At 35.0% G+C, this 21,916-nt stretch overlaps 2 protein-coding genes across 3 annotated transcripts; both read left to right on the top strand.

Moving 5' to 3' along the window:
* Positions 1 to 608: 608 nt before the first annotated feature.
* Positions 609 to 7,320, top strand: LOC111713152 (cell division cycle and apoptosis regulator protein 1). 2 transcript variants are annotated; one of them, XM_023487958.1, is made up of 10 exons: positions 609 to 2,221; positions 2,598 to 2,690; positions 2,973 to 3,053; positions 3,741 to 3,848; positions 4,125 to 4,183; positions 4,621 to 4,909; positions 5,041 to 5,181; positions 5,816 to 5,982; positions 6,242 to 6,527; positions 7,093 to 7,320. In XM_023487958.1, the coding sequence occupies exons 1-10, from the start codon at positions 665 to 667 to the stop codon at positions 7,237 to 7,239; spliced, it is 2,928 nt and encodes a 975-aa protein (XP_023343726.1). In that variant the 5' UTR covers positions 609 to 664; the 3' UTR covers positions 7,240 to 7,320. The 2 variants fall into 2 exon arrangements, with proteins under 2 accessions (XP_023343726.1, XP_023343728.1); XM_023487960.1 differs by lacking the exons at positions 5,816 to 5,982; positions 7,093 to 7,320 and having other exon boundaries at positions 6,242 to 6,422.
* Positions 7,321 to 7,526: 206 nt separating this feature from the next.
* Positions 7,527 to 19,089, top strand: LOC111713153 (hydroxymethylglutaryl-CoA synthase 1). The gene is made up of 6 exons (XM_023487961.1): positions 7,527 to 7,582; positions 13,179 to 13,362; positions 14,924 to 15,048; positions 15,692 to 15,797; positions 17,495 to 17,738; positions 17,943 to 19,089. Exons 2-6 carry the CDS (start codon positions 13,249 to 13,251, stop codon positions 18,782 to 18,784), a joined length of 1,431 nt encoding a protein of 476 aa, XP_023343729.1. The 5' UTR covers positions 7,527 to 7,582; positions 13,179 to 13,248; the 3' UTR covers positions 18,785 to 19,089.
* Positions 19,090 to 21,916: the final 2,827 nt, after the last annotated feature.

The raw sequence follows: 21,916 nt of genomic DNA on the forward strand, positions 1-21,916 counted from the left end.
AGAACGGCCTTTTGTTTGGCCCATAAGATAAGATTTTATTTGGTTTGGTAAACATTCTTTTTCATCACATTTTAAAAATACTTTTAGAATAAGACTGACTTTACTGACTGCTAAAGCTACTTAACCGTTTGAATAAATCTTTTTGTTTCAACTGTATTGCTTTTATTAAAGACCTTAACATGGTTTTACTTTCAATAATTATCCTTATCTTCCCAATATTCAAGAATTTGCTAGTTTATCAACGAACCTACGTAGCTCAGGCAAACATTTTTTTAAAACAAATTGAAATGTATCTAATATTAATAGAGTAAAAAATGTACGTATGAACCTTAAGAATAGTTGACCAAAGTTTTCGCTAGATAAATAGATCGTTTTTTAATCGGTCGGTCGGTTGTTAAAGACCTTTCTTAGATTTAAGACGACATAAAATTGTAAATATTTAATGCCGAATCCAACATGGCCGTTCTAACGCTAACGCAAACCGGGCTCTCCTTACATATTAGATGAATTCTAAAAACAGTATTCTAATGTTTAATTCGTGAATAGTTAAGTAACTGAACAATTTTTTAATGTGTTTACTCATACTGAAGAAGTAATTAAAATTATTGTGTTATCAAAACGTTTTATTTCAGAAATCTCTGTAGTTGCCTGAAATCTGAGGATAATGTCCGGTTACGGGAATCATAAAAGTCCCTGGGACAACAGAAACCAGGGGATGGGAGGGATGAACAATTATCAACAACAAGGGATGATGCAATCTGGAATGGGTATGCAACAAGGAGGGATGGGACAAGGAATGGCCCCCGTAGGGATATCTTACCCTGCACCTAGATCTAATCAGAACTCTGGGTATGGACAGATGCAGAACCAGATGCCCGTCCAACCATTGATGGGATCCGGCACTCCTAGTAACAGGGTATTCACGGGTACTGTTACCAAGCTTCATGATAACTTTGGATTCGTCGACGAAGACGTATTTTTCCAGACGAATATATGCAAGGGACCGGTTCCTCTTGTAGGAGACAGGGTTCTAGTCGAAGCTACCTACAACGCTAATATGCCCTTTAAGTGGAACGCGACAAGAGTTACACCGTTGCCTGGATCTCAAGGTTCTGGTTCAAGTCTCCTAGGGACTCAACCTAACCCTACCAGAGGGTTTGGTGATATGGGAGGTGATATGGGAGGAGGTATGGGAGGGGGAAGAGATAGAGGAAGGGATAGGCCACCCCGGCGAAGGGATGATAAGTGGAATCGGGATCAAAAACGTGGAGAGAGGGAACGTAGCTCCAGGAAAAGATCTCGAACCAAGACGAAGAGCAGGTCCCCGCCAAGAAGGAGAGCTCGCAACCTTCCCCGGTACAGTGTATCTGTTCCTAAGGTTGTTCTCAACTTTCCAAAGAGCAACGTTATTGAACTGAAGAAGAGGTACAACAGTCTGTACATCCCCTCCGACTTCTTTACAGCAAACCACTCATGGAACGAGGCATTCCCCGTGGACTCCCCGTTCCGTGTCTCTGCTCCATCCTCCTTTACCATATTTAACAAGGAACATGTGGATCCTGTTTACCACAACAAGTTTCAATACGACCCAGAGGATGCCGATTATTCCTATGTAGCAAAAGTGATGCTTCTCGCCTCCCCTAGCGAGGAAGATTTGTATGAGAAGACATGTCATCTCATTGAGAAGGATTCTGAGGAGAAGGATTCTAGGGAAGGTTTGGTTCATCCCTCAAGAGCTCTGAAGTTCCTGGTTGGTTTAAAGGGAAAGAGTGAAACTATGGCTATCGGAGGCCCTTGGTCTCCTAGTCTAGATGGAGCCGATCCTAAGAACGATCCCTCCGTTCTAATCAAGACTGCAATCCGAACCTGCGGAGCTATGACTGGCATTGATCTATCCAACTGCACTAAGTGGACCAAGTTTATCGAGATTCATTACCGGAGACAAGCCTCCTCGACCAAACCTGCCAGGACGGAAACCGTGGTTCTTTTCTTCCCGGATATCTGGAACGCAATGCCTAACAAAATTGATTATGACGCAACCTGCGAGCTGTACGCAAAGAATTGTCAACTGAAGATGGAGGGAAAGTGCGTCAAGCTGCCCGAGATGGATATTACTGATATGGATGCGTCAGTGAATGAAGAAGAGGGAGATGACGGGGAAGAGACAGTTAAGAGAGGAGATCCAACACATTGGAAGGAACTAGATTTGAAAAATATGAAGGTAAGGTCCTAAAAAGATTTGAAAAAGAATGAAAAGTACGCTTGATAAATATTTTAGTTTTGTTTATGAGTAAAAAAATCAGACCATTTAATTATCATCTAAATTATTAATAAATCCTTATTTAATAAAACTATTTATTATCTTATAATTACTTGGCTGTTTTATAATATATGAACATAGTCTGAAGGTAGACGATTAAATTGTTCAGGTTAACGAATATTTTATTCTCGTTAACTAATATTTGGTTCAGGATAACGGATATTTGGTTCATGTTAACGAATAGTTTGTTCATGTTCACGATTATTTTGTCCAGGATAACGAATATTTTGTCTAGGTCAACGATTATTATGTTCAGTTTAACGATTATTTTGTTCAGGTTAACGAGCTGAAGAGTGAATTGGAGGCTAGGGGGCAGAGCAGTAAGGGTCTCAAGTCCCAACTACAAGCCAGGCTTCAGAAGCTTGTAAAGGTAAAGAATATAGAATATAAAGAGGGATTTTGTTTTTATCTGCTAGCTTAAGCTCATATCCCTTTTCATAAAAAATCAAATCTCATGAAAACAGGGACAGAAATTGTTGAAAAAGTGCTTTAAAAATTATTTTAAAAAATTGGGGGGGGGGGGCACCTTGTTATTGACCCTTTCAGGGCACCAAAACACCCCATAGTAGAACCAAAACCAAAATTAAGAAGGGGGTTAAATATGAATCTCTGAACTAATATACACCCCTGGCATCATGTTTATTATATTAAGTCTGAGGAAGAGGCAGAGGAGAGGAAGAACGTTGACGGAGAACCCATGGAGGAGGACAAGGAGGAGAAGAAGGATGAAGAGGTAAAACAATTGTAAACAGATCAAAACCTTCTATAATTTTAATATTAGGCTGTTAGGGCACTTCTATTTGCTATTCAACTTCTAATTGTGAATCTATCTGTAAACATCTTCTCGTACAAAATTAATCAATAACAAAAAAAATTAGGGGATTTAAAAATATTTTTTCGTGGATTTTATAATTTTTACAAAAATCAAGATTTTTTTTTTGTAATTCTGATCATATATTAACCTTCCTTGGGTGAGTTGCCTCAAAAATTTTAAAAGCTTAATCGGTTCAGCCGTTTTTACGTTCATTGAATACAAACAAATAGAGTTACACTTAAGGTATATACGTGAAGTTAGGTTGCAGAGCTCAATTTCAGAATCGAAACTGGAACTTTCTTAAATCGTGTTTTAAAGTTTTTGATCATGGTTTTGGTTACGAATAAGTTTAAAGTTAACTCATTCCATTTAATATAAAGTTTCAAGCTCAAAGCGTAATATATTTACCATTTTTACGGTGTTAATTGAAAGTTGGACCAGTTCGGTTCTGCCGTTTTGACGATTAATCGAATTTTAGAGAAAAAAATTAGGAAAAAATTCAGTTCATCCAGTCTAGCCGTTTGGCCAGCTATAGCTAACATATATACATACAAATGCATACGAGCGAAGAGCTTTATTATACAGATAGCTATTTGTTTCTCTAAGGTTGAGGATGAGAAGGAGAAGGAGCTGGATGAGAAGACGAAGGAGAAAATAAAGAATTATTACAAAACTCCGTCATCTCCTTGCTTCTTTGTTCACCCTAATACAAAGGTGAAAATACATTTTTACTATTCGTTTGTAAAATCTTCTTCTAGTAACGATTATAACTTCATTTCTGCTTCACTCAGCAAGCATTTTTCTGTAAATAAAATCGAATATAGTTATGGAAGATGTTGACGTGTTCATTTATTTGGTGGATTTTCTTAAGATTATGAAATTTTGAAGCCTTACTCGTCCAAAAATATTTGTATAAAACATAGTATTTTATGCCTCAAATATATTTATATTATAAATACAAATTTTTCGATTTAATATTGTTTTATCAAGGTTAAGTCTGGAAAGTTTGATTGCAGGGTTGAAACACTCTCTGTTCTCCTAGACTACAGGTAAGCATTTAATTCATGCATAGAGTCTTGCAGTTTTTTGGGTTTCCCTGTATCAAGAGACAAAACCAGTAGGAGTCCAATCCGTCCAATGATTAATAAATCCTAATCCAGCTCAGAAATCACAGGCTAATTTTCTTTTTTTTGTTAAAATCTTTTTCTTCCATTTCCAATTTTTTTCTGAAACTCGACTTAACAACAGTAGATCAGGCATTACTTATCATTAGTTCATTGGTCCCCACTGCATTTTTTGTTTTGGGAATAACTGCGGAGCGGCAAATTTTTTTTAGGGTTTTATTCACTGAAATGGGGAAACATATAAATTTTTGAGTTAAATGTTTGAAAAAGGGATAAAAACTTGCCTTTTGATGTCCAATTTTAATTTTTTCCCCAGATTGTCAAAAATCATTTCTTAAAAATATACACCCTTGAATTCTCAGGTCAGATGATAACAAGGAGGGAACCTTCGAGATCTCTCTCTTCGCGGAGCTCTTCAACGAGATGTTGATGAGGGACAACGCGTTCAAGATCTACAGAGCCATCGTTAACGCTCCGGAGCCGGTCAAGGATGACAAGAAGGAGAAAAAGGACGACGAGAAAAAGGATGAGAAGGATGAGGAGGAGGAGAATAAGGTGGAAACCGAGAAGAAGATGTTCACGAGGAACAGGGATCTCCTGCTTGGATGTTCATACTTTGATCTAAGTCACATCGGATACTTTGAGGCTAAGGCAAGAAGCTTTTACATCTATTGACGTTAAAAGGGTTATTGGTTTCTTTATATTTTTTTTTTTTGGGGGGGGGGGGCTTTAAAAAAATTGTTCTAAAAATTATTGTTTTTGTGTTATTTTCTAATGTTCAGGACCTCGAGGATATCTTTTTAACCCTTGACCTCGAATTGTCGAGGGCCGAGGTTAAGAAGTTGGCCTCTAAGCTGGCTGGGGCCAAGGATCATGTTAACTACAGGGTTCTCACAGATGTAGAGGTTGGATCACCAGAACAGGTATATTATACTTTTCTTTCCCCGGAAAACAATATTTATTTTAATATTTCGAGTTTTATTTAGTTGCTTTTGGGGTTGGTAATTACTAAATATGTCAACATAATTCTAAGATTTAAATCAAGGGGGCTTAAGGGGGATGGGTTTTTATTTTGTAGTTACGTATTAGGACGGCTTAAGAACTAGTTTTATTTTAACTAACTTAATGGATAATTCTTCTTTCACTGCTCATTGTCTTCTTATAATCTCAAAGTTTGTTTACAATCTTAGTTTTTGTTTGCAATCTAAGATGTTGTGTTAAAAATATCTGACGTTTGTTTACAATATAATATGTTTGTCTACAATCTTATTTTGTGTTTGCAATCTATGAGACTCGTTTGTTTTTACAATATCAGATGTTTGTTTAAAATATCGGGTTGTTTACAATAAAGCTAGCCCCTAAGTTGTCCTGATATTTCACTTTCAAATCTGAACCACACCCTTTCTTCATTTCATTAGTCCTACTCGTATTTTTGTTGGGGGGGGGGGGGTGATATTTGGGTTTTAAAATAAAAAATGATTGAGCGTGGTACCACCTAACAGATTTAGCGGCACCAGGTAAAATTAACATTTTTCTCACATCTTGATGATTATGCAGGAAGAGGTTGCTGGTGCTAAATCCGACAAGGAGCTTGCATCAGGGTTCAAACAGTACGTTCCAGGCACTGAGATGGAGTCAGCTGCATCCACTGGGGAAACTAATAAACTGGTCAAATTCAGAGGAACTGTCCTGGATATAGAGAAACTCATGGAGAAAATGGACAAGTAAATCCGTTGTGTCTCTTTTATCCTTAATCATGTAGAGGGAGAGAAGTTTAGGGGTTAGTGTAGTGTCTGTGTAGGGTAGTGGTAGAGTCTGCTGAGCATTCTGTGAATCTGAGGAAACTTTCTGTGGAAAATCCCCGGTTTCAGGCCCCCCTCCCCCCCATTCCTAGTCGTAACCTTTCCTACTTTTAACTTGAAACTTTTTAAAACTTCCCTAAAAACCATTCTTAAATTATTACTGATTTATCTTTAATTTTAGGGCAGAAAAAGTGCGTTCGGTGACAGATTCTCGACTCGTGACAATTCAGAAGGAATTGTCGACCTGCAAGGACCAGAGTGACAAATATCTGGCGCAGCGCGACAAGCTGGTTAATGAGCTGAAGTTGGCGAGAGAGAAAATGAAGAGCACCGAGGTCGAGCTGTTGGGTAGCCGAGGGGAGGCTGCCAAGTATCTGGCTGCTCTCAAGGATGTTATGTACAGAGTTCAGCCTCTAGCTAGTCCTCCCCAGCCTCCTAAGAAAGAAGAACCAAAGGAGGAGGTCAAGGTAATTTTCTAAGAAAATTAAATTCCATTTTTTAGAGTTTTTCTCTCAATGCAATAAATTTTAAACTAAGCCGTTTCCTAACAAAATGTTAAAAAGTGCTTTTAAATGTAAAGAATGCATGAATCAAACGTGTCATTCTCCCTCTCTCCCTGTAAGTCACAAAAGACCGGGGTTATTCAACACCTAATCTTATTGGTCAGCAAATTAGCGAATTTCAGATTAGTCATGGATATCACTTTATTTTTATTAGATAGAGGGGGGGGGGGGAGATCCCCGGATATTATTTTAGTTTTATTATGGGGGGGGGGGGGGGAATCACTGACAAGACTTGAAAGTAGTTTTGTTTTACTTTTACTTCTTAAATTAACCCCATTCCTCTCTCCTTCGTTTAATCTCATTTATTTGTCTTAATTAATATTTGGTTTCTTCCTAGTAAAATATTTTCTATTTTACCGATTATTATTTTTTTTCTTTAAGTTTTCAGGATTGACTTGAGAATTGAATTGATCTACCTAGACTCATATTTTGTTAAATGAGAAAACAACATTTTTAATTCTCTTTTCAGGCAAACGGTGTGGATGTAAAGAAATCTGAAATAGAAAAGAATAAAAGTGAGAAAAAGAAAGAAGAAGATAAAGAAGAAGATAAAGAAGGAGAGAAGATGGATGAAAAAGAAACGGCCGTCGACACCGCCGAAGAAGTTACTGCCTGAGTTTGGCCGAATGCCATAAATCTGGCCAATATCGCATTTTTGTAATATTTCGGGATAAATAAACTCTGCACAGAAGGTGTTTTTAACGTGTTAAATAATATTACAACAGATTTGTTTTTAACCTCGGAGAGTTCTTTTACACACAAATGAAATTATAAAAGTAATTGGTAATTACGCATGAAAACTGCTGAATCTAACTCATTCATAAGTTATAATTTTGCTACTTTTCATTGTTCAACATCAGCTTTCTCGTGAAATAAATTATGTGTCCACTAAGCAATCTGTTATATTCATTTTTTAGAAAAAAAATGTTTACCATGCTAATGTGAAACCTAACTATGAGGTAAGATGATGTGTTTTTGTTTTCATGTAGTTGAGTTTTTCACTAAACGTTTTAATTTTTTTTGACTAACTTTTCTTTATATTATTGCGCAATCTTTGCTGTTAATCGAAATGATTGGTAACATCGTTTTGAAAAAAAATTTTGGTCGATATTTTTGGCCAAAGTGAATAATGTATAATGAAGTAAACTTAAAGAAAATCTGATTTTTTATCTAGGACTATTTTAGAACACCTGTGAAGAAACAAGCTTTCAATGATTTAATATCGGCCCTTTTAAAAGATTCCAATCTGTACTTGGTACATGGAAAGTTTAGTGTGCATTGGTTCTTATAACTTTTAACAATTAAAGGGACTGTACGTGTGTTTTCTTGTGACCCTCCATGTAAAGATGGCAATACACCAGATTCACAACCATACCCTCACAAGTATTGTCTGATCATGAATAAAGTAGTTATCAATGATTAGGACTGTTCATTTTCAACTGTGGGTTCTCTACATAAGTAATTTTTCTACTACAGGAAATTATACAGGGAGTATCAGTACATAACATTTATAAACCTAGAAATCAGGTAAAGATGTCAAGGGTTCCGTTGTGAAAGGGCATTGCCCTCTTTGGTTACAGGGTTATTTGAAATTAATATCGTTATATTCTTAGATAAAAGCGGATTTCTTGTAGATGTTCACTTTTTTAATAGTTTCACTTCTCATTTAAATTACATTGAAAGATTGTTCCAACACATGACTTAGAGCCAAAGCAACAAAGTTATGTTTTTTGAATGAACATTTTTTTAATTTGAGTCTATAGAATAAATAAAAAATAAATTAATAAGTAGTCCAGGTTACACTTTTAAGACCAAAATTAAACATTACTACATTAGAAATGTATATATTTCTTCTTTTGATACGAAATTGTTACATTTTAGAACATGCAGTGATTTTGATATATTATTCTGTTATTAAAAAAAATACTATATAACCTACAATTCTATAAGCATTGATTTTTAATTCTTATGCTGGTATTAAATTTATATTACATTGGAAACGGGGAATTATTTATTTAAATGCAAGAAACTTAAAATCAACTTTATTCTTTTTTTTAATATAATGATAAAACTGTCGCTTGAAACAAGAACGCTGTTTTTTACATTATTATAATGTGATTGTTTTAAAATGTTGATTTTTCTCACAATATTGATTGTTTTAAAGCAATACCTTAAACTAATGATTTGATTTTGATTTTGATTTTGATTTTGATTTTGATTTTGATTTGATTTGATTTGATTTGATTTGATTTGATTTGATTTGATTTGATTTGATTTGATTTGATTTAAGAGGTGAGGAAGAAAAAAGGGAAGGAAACGGAAAAGGGGAAAGGAAAAAAAAAGTATAAAAGGGGAAGGGTAACGACAAAAGGAAGGGATGGGAAAGGGGGAAATGTTAGGAGGGAAGTGGATAGGTAGGGAGGGAAGTGTTCTGATAGGGAAGGTTGGAAAAGGGAAGGCCGGGAGGGAAAGACAAAAATAGTATCAGGGAACTACAATAGGGACTGGGAAGATAGGGAAGGGAAAGGAAGATAGGGAAGGGAAAGGAAGGTAGGGAAGGGAAAATGAAGGTAGAGAAGAAGAAGTAGAATGTAAGGTGAATGTAGGGAATGGAAGGGGAAGGGGGAAAATTGATGGATGGTTGGCAGATAAGGAAGGAAATGGGAAGTTAGGGAAGTGAAGCTCTTCTCCTCTTCATATTTTACTTTCTCTGAAACCAGATAGTTTTTCACAAATAATTTTCCCCGATAGTTATAATGCAGTATAAAAAAAAGTTAAAAAATGTTCGCGCTCAGCGCACAGTTTCATTAAAAGATATGGTAAAAGAATACCCCTTACTCAATCATTTTTCCAAATAATCAAACATATTAAAAAAATTTCCATTTCCATTTCCAAAATGATTGGAAATGATTTCTAAGAAGAAAAAATATTCCTGGACCGGCAAATAATCAATCAAAGATTCTTTGCAAAATCATCCTTATGGGGTTTATTATGCACTGCAGTATAAATCTTAAAATATTATGTCTTTAGTTATCTAATTTGGGGAAGGAAATGAAAAATTTAGAGGGGGGGGGGGGGGTGAAGAATAAAAAGATTGGAATTATATACACCCCTGCTAAGAAGTATGCCAGATCAAGTAGTTAACACCATCAGATTTCAAAACAATAGAGATTAGAACTCTGAGTCGAGTTTTATAGTTCCTTGAGGTATTTTATCAAAAAAAATTAGAAGCCCCCCTCCCCAGCCTATATTGCCTAATATAGGCGGGGGAGGGGGGTTTCCCCCACCAATGATTTTGCCTTAAGAGTTGAGATAGGGGAGTGCGATACAATATACATGTCGGAAAAATGTTAAAAATAATTATTTTGAATTTTGACAAATATTAACGAGACGCATTCCTCCATCCTACCCTATGCATGAAATTTTATTTAGCTAAATTTGTATGCAACTATGCAACTATGCAACTATGATGTTGAAAAGTGAAGAAGGTTAAACGTTCTAATTTGAGTCGTTCTTAAGTTATTTAGAAAAAAAATACAATTGGATGGACCTCCCCCCTCTCCAGCCTTGAATGTGATAGGATTAAGCGGGATCTTTAAACCTCTGAAAAGTTCTTATTTTCTTGAAACTTGATACGGATTAAGTCCTATGAATAATGATAAGGTATTGTTGGTATTACTAGTGTTACCAACCCCCCCCCCCCTCTCGGCTCCACTCACAATATTATCGCATTTTAATGGTAGAATGAAGAAAACTCGCAAGAATATCACATTTTTAAACATCGAAAATATAAAGTTAATCGTAAAACTGAACGTAAGCATTTTGGTCCAAGGGTTCTTATGTAATTTATCCATTTATTAAGATTCAATTCCTTATCATCTAATCTTTTGTTTAAGGCACTGCAAGTGTATTTTCAAGTAAACCTGCTTGCTTTCAAACGTTGGCAACTTAATAACTTTACTTGTGGTTTCTCTACAAAAGGGACTTGCACATTTCTTCTGCAGAAATACATAAATAAATTATCAGAAATTAACACTCTTCAACCTAGAAAAACGAAAATATCTTCCACTGACCAAATAAAGGCATCTTTACATGTAAGACATGTTTGGTCACCTGAAATGAAACTCACAGTTCTTTTAGGTTCAATATTTTTTCTTAATCAGCTTGTTTCAACATTTGTCTAGATAATATTTTAATCCCCATCTTACTTATTTACTGTTGAATAAAGGAAGCAGTTTACTTACAGAGTATTTAAAGTAAAAATGACAGTGGCACCTGTTCTCAATTTGTACAGACTGCATTTTATGCAGATGTTTGGAATGATATAAAAATCAAATTTTAAATAAGTTTTTTAAATATCTCAAGTATTTTTGGTCAAAGAATTCAAAGTTATATGTTAATTTTAGAAATTGTTAATATTTTTTTTACTAATAGTTTTTTTTACTGAAAAGATACAAGAAATTGAGTAAACATCTGTTACATATATTTTAAGCTTAGCTTTATTATCTATGTTAATATTTACTTTCCTACACATCGTGACATCAGGCAGTTAGTTTTAGTTCACCATTTCATCTAACTAATTCAGGGGAGGAGAATTCATTAGTGTTAGTTCACCATTTCATCTAACTAATTCAGGGGAGGAGAATTCATTAGTGTTAGTTTATCATTTCATCCAACTAATTCAGGGGAGAAGAATTCATTAGTTTTAGTTCACCATTTCATCCAACTAATTCAGGGGAGGAGAATTCATTAGTTTTAGTTCACCATTTCATGTAACTACTTCAGGGGAGGAGAATTCATTAGTTTTACTATTCACCATTTCATCTAACTACTTCAGGGGAGGAGAATTCATTAGTTTTAGTTCACAATTTCATCCAACTACTTCAGGGGAGGAGAATTCATTAGTTGGATGATTTTGAAAGATAGTAAAAGATAGTGTCTAAGATTAGTTGAAGTTAGAAAGACTAGAAGTTATTGGAAGTTAGGAAGACAGTAGAAGATAGTGGAAGTTAGGAAGACTGGAAGATAGTAGAAGCTAGGAAGACAGTAGAAGATAGTAGAAGTTAGGAAGACTGGAAGATAGTACAAGCTAGGAAGACTGTAGAAGAAATGGAAGTTAGGAAAACTGGAAGATAGTAGAAGCTAGGAAGATGGTAGAAGCTAGCAAGACAGTAGAAGAAAGTGGAAGCTAGGAAGACTGGAAGATAGTAGAAGTTAGGAAGACTGTAGAAGAAATGGAAGTTTAGAAGACTGGAAGATAGTAGAAGCTAGGAAGACGGTAGAAGCTAGGAAGACAGTAGAAGATAGTAGAAATTAGGAAGGCTTAAAGATATTGGAAGTTAAAAAGACTGGGAGATAATAGAAGCTATGAAGACCGTAGAAGATAGTGGAAGTTAAGAAGACTGAAAGATATCGGAAGTTAGGAAGACTGGAAGATAGTAGAAGTTAGGAAGATTGGAAGACAGTAGAAGTTAGACCGTTTAAAATATAGTGAAAGTTAGTAGAAGGAAGTGGAAGTTAGTGGAAGTTAGTGGAAGTTGGTGAAAGTTGGTGAAAGTTGGTGAAAGTTGGTGGAAGTTGGTGGAAGTTGGTGGAAGTTGGTGGAAGTTGGTGGAAGTTGGTGGAAGTTGGTGGAAGTTGGTGGAAGTTGGTGGAAGTTAGTGGAAGTTATTAGAAGCTAGTAGAAGACACTGGAAGTTAGGAAGACAGTAGAAGATGTTTGAAGTTAGGAAGATTGGGAGATAGTTGAAGTTAAGAAAATTGAAAGATAGTAGATTGACAGATAGAAGATGAAGATTGATACCTGTTTGAAGATTTGAACGGATGAAACCCGAAAGTTAAAAAGATTGGAAGATTGCGGAAGCTATGAATATTGGTCAATAAAGGAAAATGGGCTCAGGAATTTAGTGGAAGATATAATGAAACCGAAAGTTAAAACAATTGTAAGAATGCCAATAGGGAGTTGGATTACAATGACGGAGAAATTGCAAATATAAAGATAGGTTTGTAGACGCTACAATTTTGTTTCTAAAATTAGCAGTTGAATACTAAGGCTTGTAAGTTCTGTACATGGTTTAAGAATAGAATTAGCGTGGGTTCAGGTTCAGGAATAGATCAAGATATTGTAATGAAAAGCAATCCTTCTCAAACAATCTATGTATGAAAAAAAAATTATTGTTTAAGGATATTTCAAGATTTTTTGTGTACAGTTCTAATGATTTCGACCCAAGCATGTTTATTGTTTTATGTGTAAAGGGGGAGGGGCTTGGTGTATGTGTATAGAGGGGGGGGAGGGGGGTTAGGTCAAGATATATGTATAGTGTCTGTGTGTGTGTGTGTGTGTGTAGGCTAACTGTAAAAGATATCCTTCGTTCTGAAATTTCTCCACGTAACATATGCGCATCTTGTTTTTATAGTGTCATCCTTGCCTTCTTGCATTTTGTGCTATAGCAGAATTATTTTAAAAACTTCCTTAAGAGAGAGAGGGAGGGGGGGGGGTTAAAAAATCCCAGTTGGGTTTTAATATTGAGACGAATACTATTTGTCTGTTTACAGGTTGGTTGGGTGTACCTAGTATACCAGCCAGGTTATCTGAGAATTGATCAGTAGTCACTCAGCTCTCAACATGCCAACACACAGCCTGTTCAATGGGACCTCCCATCCCACCCCGGTGGGCTGGCCCGAGAATGTTGGTATTCTGGCGGTAGACATTTACTTCCCCGCTCAGTACGTTGACCAGGTTAGAATTTTTAATGGTAAACAATAAATCCAAATTTCAAGGCAACAGGTGAAACATGGCCTGTCAAAAACGTCAAATATTGACCTAATTTTTGGTTTCAAGATGCGTGTTTACGCCTATACGCCAGGTTAACTCTGCGTACTCTTCCACGTAACCTTATTTCTCTTTAAACTATACCTTACTATAAACCTTTAACACTCCCCATTATATAAACAAATGCCTTGCGTGTTAGTGTCTTCCACCAAATTATATTTTTCACTGTTTGTTATTTATCCTTAACAGATTTTCTGTTATTTTTAAAAAGATTATAAATTTAATGACGAGCGAAATTTTATATTTGAAACTATGATTGAATAATAGATTTTATGGTTGAAGTCTAAAGACGGTATAGAACAAATTTTCTACTGGGAATCCCTGTTTTTATGCTAATTCATCTTCATCTTATCTAATACTTATCTTGCAGTATGTACAAAGAAATTCGATCTGGTGATTCTTTTCAAGAATCCTTTTCGATTACATACATGCGCACATTTACTTGCATCTCAGATTCTTGTAAAAACCTTTAAAAAAGTTTTAAAAATTTAAATGTAAAAAAACGGACCTTAAAACTATGCCCTGCAGTATACAAGCATGTACTTCATGATTTTGATATGAAGCTCATTTCTTAAATATTGTTCATGTATATAAACCTTTTCCATTGTACAATTTTTATTAATGTAACATTTGTGCTCCATAGATTCGGATCCTGGATCCAAGCAGCAAGATATCATCTAGAATATATCTTTAAAAATGATTTGCTCACAAAACGCGAATCTCGAGCATGGATTCAAGAAGAGAGACATGTAAATCCCCCATTTGGTTAGAGCTCTAAATATCCAATCAAGTTTGCAAAAATAAAATTCTGAAAATTCTTAGAATAGAATTTTTATCAGCTGGATACGGATCCAATTTTGTATTCGCCCGATTTACACAAAGGTCATGGAGACCTTTTTATTTTGTGAATTTATTTATTCATATCATTGTTGAACTGATTAAATCTTGTCATTTAATTACAGATTCCTCGAATTTAAATACCAAGACATGATTAGTTGAAATCATCTATTAAAACCGAACCTCAAAAATGCTTTCATTGCAAAAAACGGGTTTGTGCTTCACACCAACACAAATCGAAACACTTAAAAAAGATTAACGGGAGGGGGGAGGCGGGGTTATGACTTGGGTAAGTAGTATGTATTTGTCTAGAGAGTTTAACTTATTGTCATGTCAAACTGTCAGCGTTATATTTTTTGTTGAACAAGTGTTTTCTTTAAAAAAAAAAAAAAAATCCAGTATGTTAGGTATGCACTTGATTTTTTATTGCTTAATTTGGAAAAATACTTGTTTTTGGATAAAAAGTATAAAATAAAGTAAACGAAATGTGCATTGGATGTTTTTCCCCCTGGGCCTGACAACTTTGGAAATCCCCGACTAAGGCCCGGGGGAGGGAGGGGGGATAATCCTTCAAAATAAAAACCCCTGTTTTGCTTTCATAAAAAGGTATATATATATTTGTTTTTATCAGAGTGAGCTTGAGGTTCATGATGGAGTATCAGGAGGAAAATATACAATTGGCCTGGGTCAGACTAGGATGGGGTTCTGCACGGATAGGGAGGATATCAACTCACTATGCTTGACCGTGGTCAACAGGTTAGTTTTAAAACTTGCCGCTAGGTATCTTTTTTATATAAAACTTAAAGGAACTGTGGACGTAATATCCATTGACCCTCTGTATAAAGATTAGCATGTGTCAGACTCACAACGGTACACTTAACATCTTTTTATAATCTAGAATGAATCAGATACCTAGTTCTGAAATTTTGATAATTTTCAATTGTGGCTGCTCTATGATAGTGAGTTGCGGGTTTCTACTACAGTATAAAGGGAGGAAATCAATAAAATTTAACACTTCTTATTCAAGAAAAACAATTCCATCTTCATTATAATTGATCAGAAAAAGTTCTAAAGGTTACCGTTGTGAATCGGTTATGCGCCTCTTTATTGAAGGCCACTTTTAATAATTCAAGAACATTCCATCTAGCGATGTATTTTTAAACCTTAGATTTCCTTTTATTTGTTATAATGGCATGTTTTCCGTTTTAAAACAGTTTCCATTTAATTCTATATTTTTTTCAATTATTCTGGAAAACGATGCTTATAAATAAATAAAATTTAAATTTTGGGTCATAAAACAGACGGGAATAAAACAAAATTACATTAAAGGTAAAAAAGTATTTTTATTTGTTACTTTATCCTGATTTTCAAGGTTGTGAACAGACCATTTAATATTCAGGTTGTTAGAGAAGACTGGAACAGATCCGTCTAAGATCGGAAGACTTGAAGTTGGCACTGAAACCATCATTGACAAGAGCAAAAGTGTAAAATCAGTTTTGATGCAGGTCCGACTAAATGTTTATCATTCAAACCTGATTTTCAAATTTCATGGATTATATTTCAAAGGCATGGATGGCATGTATCTTCTTTTTATTATTCTTATTATCTACGTAATCGTGACTATATTGCATTTTTCTATTTGAATTACAAGTTTTAAGTTTTTTTGGTGATTTTTTTATTTTTCACTTGCTTTATATTCATATTGCCTTCATATCTCGGAAATAAAATTATGACATTAAGTTTAACAAGCTTAAGTTAATATCCATGTCATAAATAACTAATTTATTTAAATTATAGTTTTTTTACTGATTTGTTAAGTAATCTGCTACATCTTAAAATAACAATTGGTTGCTCAACTGAGCTTTATTTTATCTGCTCATTAATAAACTTTATCTTCAATACTGATTTAACTTTAGTTTATTTATTTGAAAATTAAGCAGCTACACTTGAATAACATCTTTTGTTTATTAATATGTAAGTTATATCTTAAATATTATTTGAAAATTAGGCAGCTACACTTGAATAACATCTTTTGTTTATTAATATGTAAGTTATATCTTAAATATTATTTGAAAATTAAGCAGCTTCACTTGAATAACATCTTATGTTTATTAATATGTAAGTTGTATCTTAAATATTATTTGAAAATTAAGCAGCTACACTTGAATAACATCTTTTGTTTACTAATATGTAAGTTATATCTTAAATATTATTTGAAAATTAAGCAGGTTCACTTGAATAACATCTTATGTTTATTAATATGTAAGTTATATCTCACATATTATTTTATCTACAATCAGACCCATACAACTGTGAAATAGGAATACGACATTTAAGAAATTTTATGTTTATTAGATTTTGTTAAGAATAAAAATAGTGTTAACGTAACTTAAGGGGACCACTTACTTTTTGGGGGGGGGGTAATTTCTTTGTAAACTAAATAGCTTATTAGCTTTTGATTGGTATTGATCTTAGCTTCCCTCGACAATCAGCTAATCGCTTTATATCAATGTTAAATAAATTAAATAAACTCTTTCGGATTTCACAAATGCATCGGTGCACGTGAGATAGTATATTTTTACGAACGCGGAGTTGAATCTATACGAACCGAAATTGCTTACATGATTAATTGATTGCCAAAGGGAACGTCGTCTTTGTATGTACATTTTAAACGTTTTAATATGAAAAACGAACATTTCTTGCCAACTTTAATATCAAAAGTTTTCATATTTTAGAATATAATGGCTAACACATAAGAGCATCGAAATATGATAATTTTCGATTTTCTTGGGCTGTTTTACCGAGAAAACGACTAAATAGTTTTAACGCAAAGGTACCATACATTTCCGATTGACAAATCGGACATTTCTCCGTCCACAGTTATCTTTGAAAAGTAAGTCAAATACCAATGAATAGCTAATGGCCTATTTAGTTTACCCTGAAATTACCCAAATAAGTGAACGGTCCCTTCTAAGATCAACGGATCAAGTGAAATGGGTCTGTGTATACTGCACAGTGCACAATTACCGTGTTTCATATTCATTGAAATATTTAAATCGTTGCTTGTCTTCTCGATCAACAGTTTTTTACTTATACTGTTTATAAACTGTTTTGTTCATCTTTTGATTAATCAGATGTATATTATAAGTTATTGTCCACAAAATAATGAGCTTTATTTAAAATAATTTTTATCTATTTTCAGCTGTTTTCTGATTGTGGAAACACCGATCTTGAAGGCGTGGATTCAACCAATGCTTGCTATGGCGGTACCGCCGCTCTTTTTAACTCCATCAACTGGATAGAATCGTCCGCCTGGGACGGCAGATTAGCGCTGGCGGTTTGTGGAGATATCGCCGTTTATGCGGCGGGGGCAGCTCGTCCTAGCGGCGGTGCCGGGGCAGTGGCGATGCTTATCGGTCCTAATGCTCCATTGGTGCTAGACAGAGGTATTATATTTTAATTAATTTCTTAATTTTTCAAATCATTTTTTTCCTGTTCAAAATATAATATTATTCACGTTTACTTTCAACACTAGAAGCAATTTTAAATATGCCATTAATATTTCCAACTTTTTACAATAAATGCTAAAAAAATTAAGGATAAAAGCTTATTTTGCTTTATGATATTTGATTGAAGAAAATTTTTTTCAGGTGTTCGATCCAGTCACATGGAGCATGTTTATGATTTCTATAAACCTGATATGTCAAGTGAATATCCTCAAGTTGATGCTCCTTTATCTATCCGATGCTACCTCTCTAGCCTGGATGCCTGCTATGCCAAGTACCGGAGTAAAGCTGCTCTTAGAGGAGCTGAACCCATTAGCCTTGACAGCTTTCAGGCCGTGCTGTTCCATACACCGTACTGCAAGCTGGTCCAGAAGTCCCTGGCCAGGTTGGCCCTGAACGACTACGTGAACCTGAGCCCGGAGCAGAAGAAGTCCCAGTTCCCTCAGCTGGAGAAGTTCAGCGACGTCTCCCTCGTCGAGTCTTATTTCGACCGGGATGTTGAAAAGGCTTTCATGCAGGAATCTTTGAAAAGTTTTGAGACAAAGACTAAACCCAGTCTGTTGGTGGCAACCAACGTTGGGAACATGTATACTCCGTCCTTGTATGGTGGATTAGTTAGCTACCTCGCATCAAGCCCAGCAGATGTTCTTTCCGGTCAGCACGTTGCTCTCTTCTCCTACGGGTCAGGACTGGCCAGCTCCTTCTACTCGATCAGGATTACATCAGACTTAGCTTTACTCTCATCAGCCTTGACGTGCCTTTCGGATTTACACACCAGGCTGGAAACCAGACAAAAAATGTCTCCGGAGAATTTTGTCTCCGCCCTGAGCACACGTGAGAAGGCGGTTCACGCCGTATCTTACACGCCGGAGGGAGAGACGGCGACGATGTTTCCTGGGACATGGTTCCTTCAGTCAATCGACGAGAAACATAGACGACAATACTCTAGACATCCGATCGGTCAGACTAATGGTGTTGGACACTAGATGAGATGGTGCTAAACACAACAATCATGTATTCCTTAAACTACAATAAGTCAACTTATTCCAAATCTACTTTACGGGCACACCTAGATTCTCCTCATCATTCTCTTCCTTAGTTTCTACATGAAATCTCTATATTATTATGTTATGTTTATGTTATGGCCTAAAACAGTGGTTAGATTGTTAAATGAATTGATAACTTGACATGATTTAGTTTTCTGCTTTAATCTTGTTAATTACATTTTATGACTTCAGTTTAATCCGCCAGTTATAGTTTACAAAGTAGTTAAATATACAATTCAAACAAATATAGTATTTAATTATCTATTTTTTTAATGAAAATTTTAATGCGATTTGCGACTCAAATGGGTATAAGTAGATGGCACAAATGTACAAAAAGCTTTGCTAACAATTGTATTAATTTTATGCCCCCTGAAAGGAAAATAGTTGAATTTTTTAACCTTAAGGCCATTATGGAAAGAAAGGACAATTTTTTCATTTTCAATTTTTTTATGAAAAATTATAAAATTTAGAGTTTTCATTATGGTAACTAGAATGTAATTCACTGCAAGCTTTAGATAGACTAATCCAAGGTTATAATGCAAGGAAATTTTATTGCAGTTGCGTATACTCTGCGTACATGTTGAAACTGGGCGGAATTTGTAAACAAGAGTAGATGCGTCAGTGTACGTTTAGTATCTAGCAAAGAGAACTAGAATCAGAGACGGGACGAAGAAAGGAGAAATGGGGAGCTATGGATTGTAGGGACGAAAAAATAAAGTTACAGAGCAAAGAGAACTAGAAAAATTGGGATGGGACAGATAGTTCGAAGAATGAGAAGATGATCAGTCAGAAACTGGACGTGCATTCTATTGAAGCAGCTCTAACTTCCTTAGACTCCTTAGATTGGAAGAAGTCGAAGAACCAGAATCAGATCCAGGATGAAATTACAACAACAAAATAAGCAGGAAGGATGTAGCAAAAGGATAAAGGGAAAAACTAACTGATGGATAAAGCAAAAAGTAGAGAAAGACTATTAGTAAAGATGGAGCAAGGAGAGAGATCGGATAGAGAACGGAGGAATGGAAAGATGGATTGTAGTTGTGTAGAAAAGATATAGTTCAGAGTCTTCAGAGCAAAGAAAACTAAAAGAGTTGAGATGGGACGAATGGGACCGGGCAAAGGAGAACAATATGCTTATTAGTTCTGAGCAACGATGGGACAAACCCAACCGGAATGATGAGATGATGGGAGGATCAACTTGCAGAAGAACTGATAGGACTAAATGAAGATAAAGATTTGATATGAAACCAAAAGGAATAGAAGAATTAAGACAGTATTGGAACTATGAAGAATAATTGTTTAACAGAGAACCAATAAGAACTTAACTAAGATTGGGTAAAAAGATAATTTTATGTTGTAGCACAGCTTGAAGAGAACAAGAGGAATTAGGATTGGAAGGAGCAAGGAGGAAATTATGATCAGGTGCAAACTGCAGATTCTTATGTAGAAAAGTTAACTATTATAACGAAGATTAAAGTTAGAGCAAACAGAACTAGAAGAACAAAATGAGACGGAGCAAAGTGGAATTAGAAGATGATTAGTTTAAAGCAAAGAGAACTCTAAAGAACAAAAATGAGACGAGGACTAAAGAGATGAATAGTTCAGAGCACATGATCTAAAAGAAACAAGATGGCATGGAGCAAAAAGGAATACAGAGATAATTAGTTAGAGCAAAGAAAACTAGAAGAACAATTAGTTTTGACAGAGCAAAGAAGAAAAAGAATATGAATAGTTAAGAGCAAAGAGGTCAAGAAGAACAAAGATGTGAGAAAGCAAAGAGGAATAAGAATATAAATAGATAAGAGCAAAGAGAACAAGAAAAACAAAGAATAAATCGAGAAAAGAGGAATAAGGAGATGATGAGATGAGAGTAAAGATCTGAACAAGAAGAATAAAGATAAGACGGAGCGAAGAGAACAAGAAGAATGAAGATGAGACGGAGCAAAGAGGAATAAGGAGATGATTAGTTAAGAGTAAAGATCGAACAAGAAGAATGAAGTTGAGACGGAACAATTAGAGGAATAAGAAAATGAATAGTTTAGCAAAGAGAACAAGAAGATTGAAGATAAAACGGAGCAAAGAGAACAAGAAGAATTAAGATGAGACGGGGCAAAGAGGAATAAGGAAATGAATAGTTTAGCAAAGAGAACACGAAGATTGAAGATAAGACGGAGCAAAGAGAACAAGAAGAATGAAGATGAGACGGAGCAAAGAGGAATAAGAAAATGAATAGTTTAGTAAAGAGAAAAAGAAGAATGAAGATGAGACGGGGCAAAGAGGGATAAGAAGATGAATAATCTAGAACAAAGATGAACTAGAAGAATCAAAGATGAGACGGAACAAATAGGAATATAAGCTGAGACGGCTGAGATTAGTTTAGAGCGAGCTAAGAACAAAGATTAACTTTAATGAAGATGGGATAATTAGCAAGAAGTTATTTAGGAGTGAAAGACTCTGAAGAAAAGATGGCTTAATGAACTAACAGAACAGAGAGATGGATCAAAGAGGGATAATTAAAAGACAAATATTATGAGAACTGTAAGGCGAACAGAGTAACAGAAGAATTTTAACGAGACGCAGCGACGAACTCAGCAATTAAAGAGTAGTGAAGGTTACTATCATAGTTAAGTAACTGAGCTTGAAATGGTCAACTGTAACGATTAAATTTGAATATTAGCTTAAAGAAATGCGAGTTTGGAAAATATCGCATTGATAGAGAATAAACGCAAATTACAGAAAATTAATAATCCGGCGCAATTGAGTAAAAAGGGGCAGGTATGTAAAATTCAGTAGAGATGCCTATTGCCTAATGCGAAGAATTTTAAAATGTTAAGATCAGATTAATAATAATAATAATAATAATAATGGTGTTTAAATTTAAGGCATGGTGTTTATCTTGGCGGAGGGGGGGATAGATAAAACTCCTAAGAATGCGCGAATACCGGATAATATTTCTTTAATTCTCTCTCTCTATGACAGCTTGCCATGACAGCTTGTTTCTATAGATAGTACGAGTTAAGGATGGTTATTATGAATCTGATACAATAAAGGTTGATTTTAAATTGATACGAA

Source organism: Eurytemora carolleeae, unplaced genomic scaffold (assembly GCF_000591075.1).
Source record: "Eurytemora carolleeae unplaced genomic scaffold, Eaff_2.0 scaffold1384, whole genome shotgun sequence".
NCBI classification, from domain to species: Eukaryota; Metazoa; Arthropoda; class Copepoda; order Calanoida; family Temoridae; genus Eurytemora; species Eurytemora carolleeae.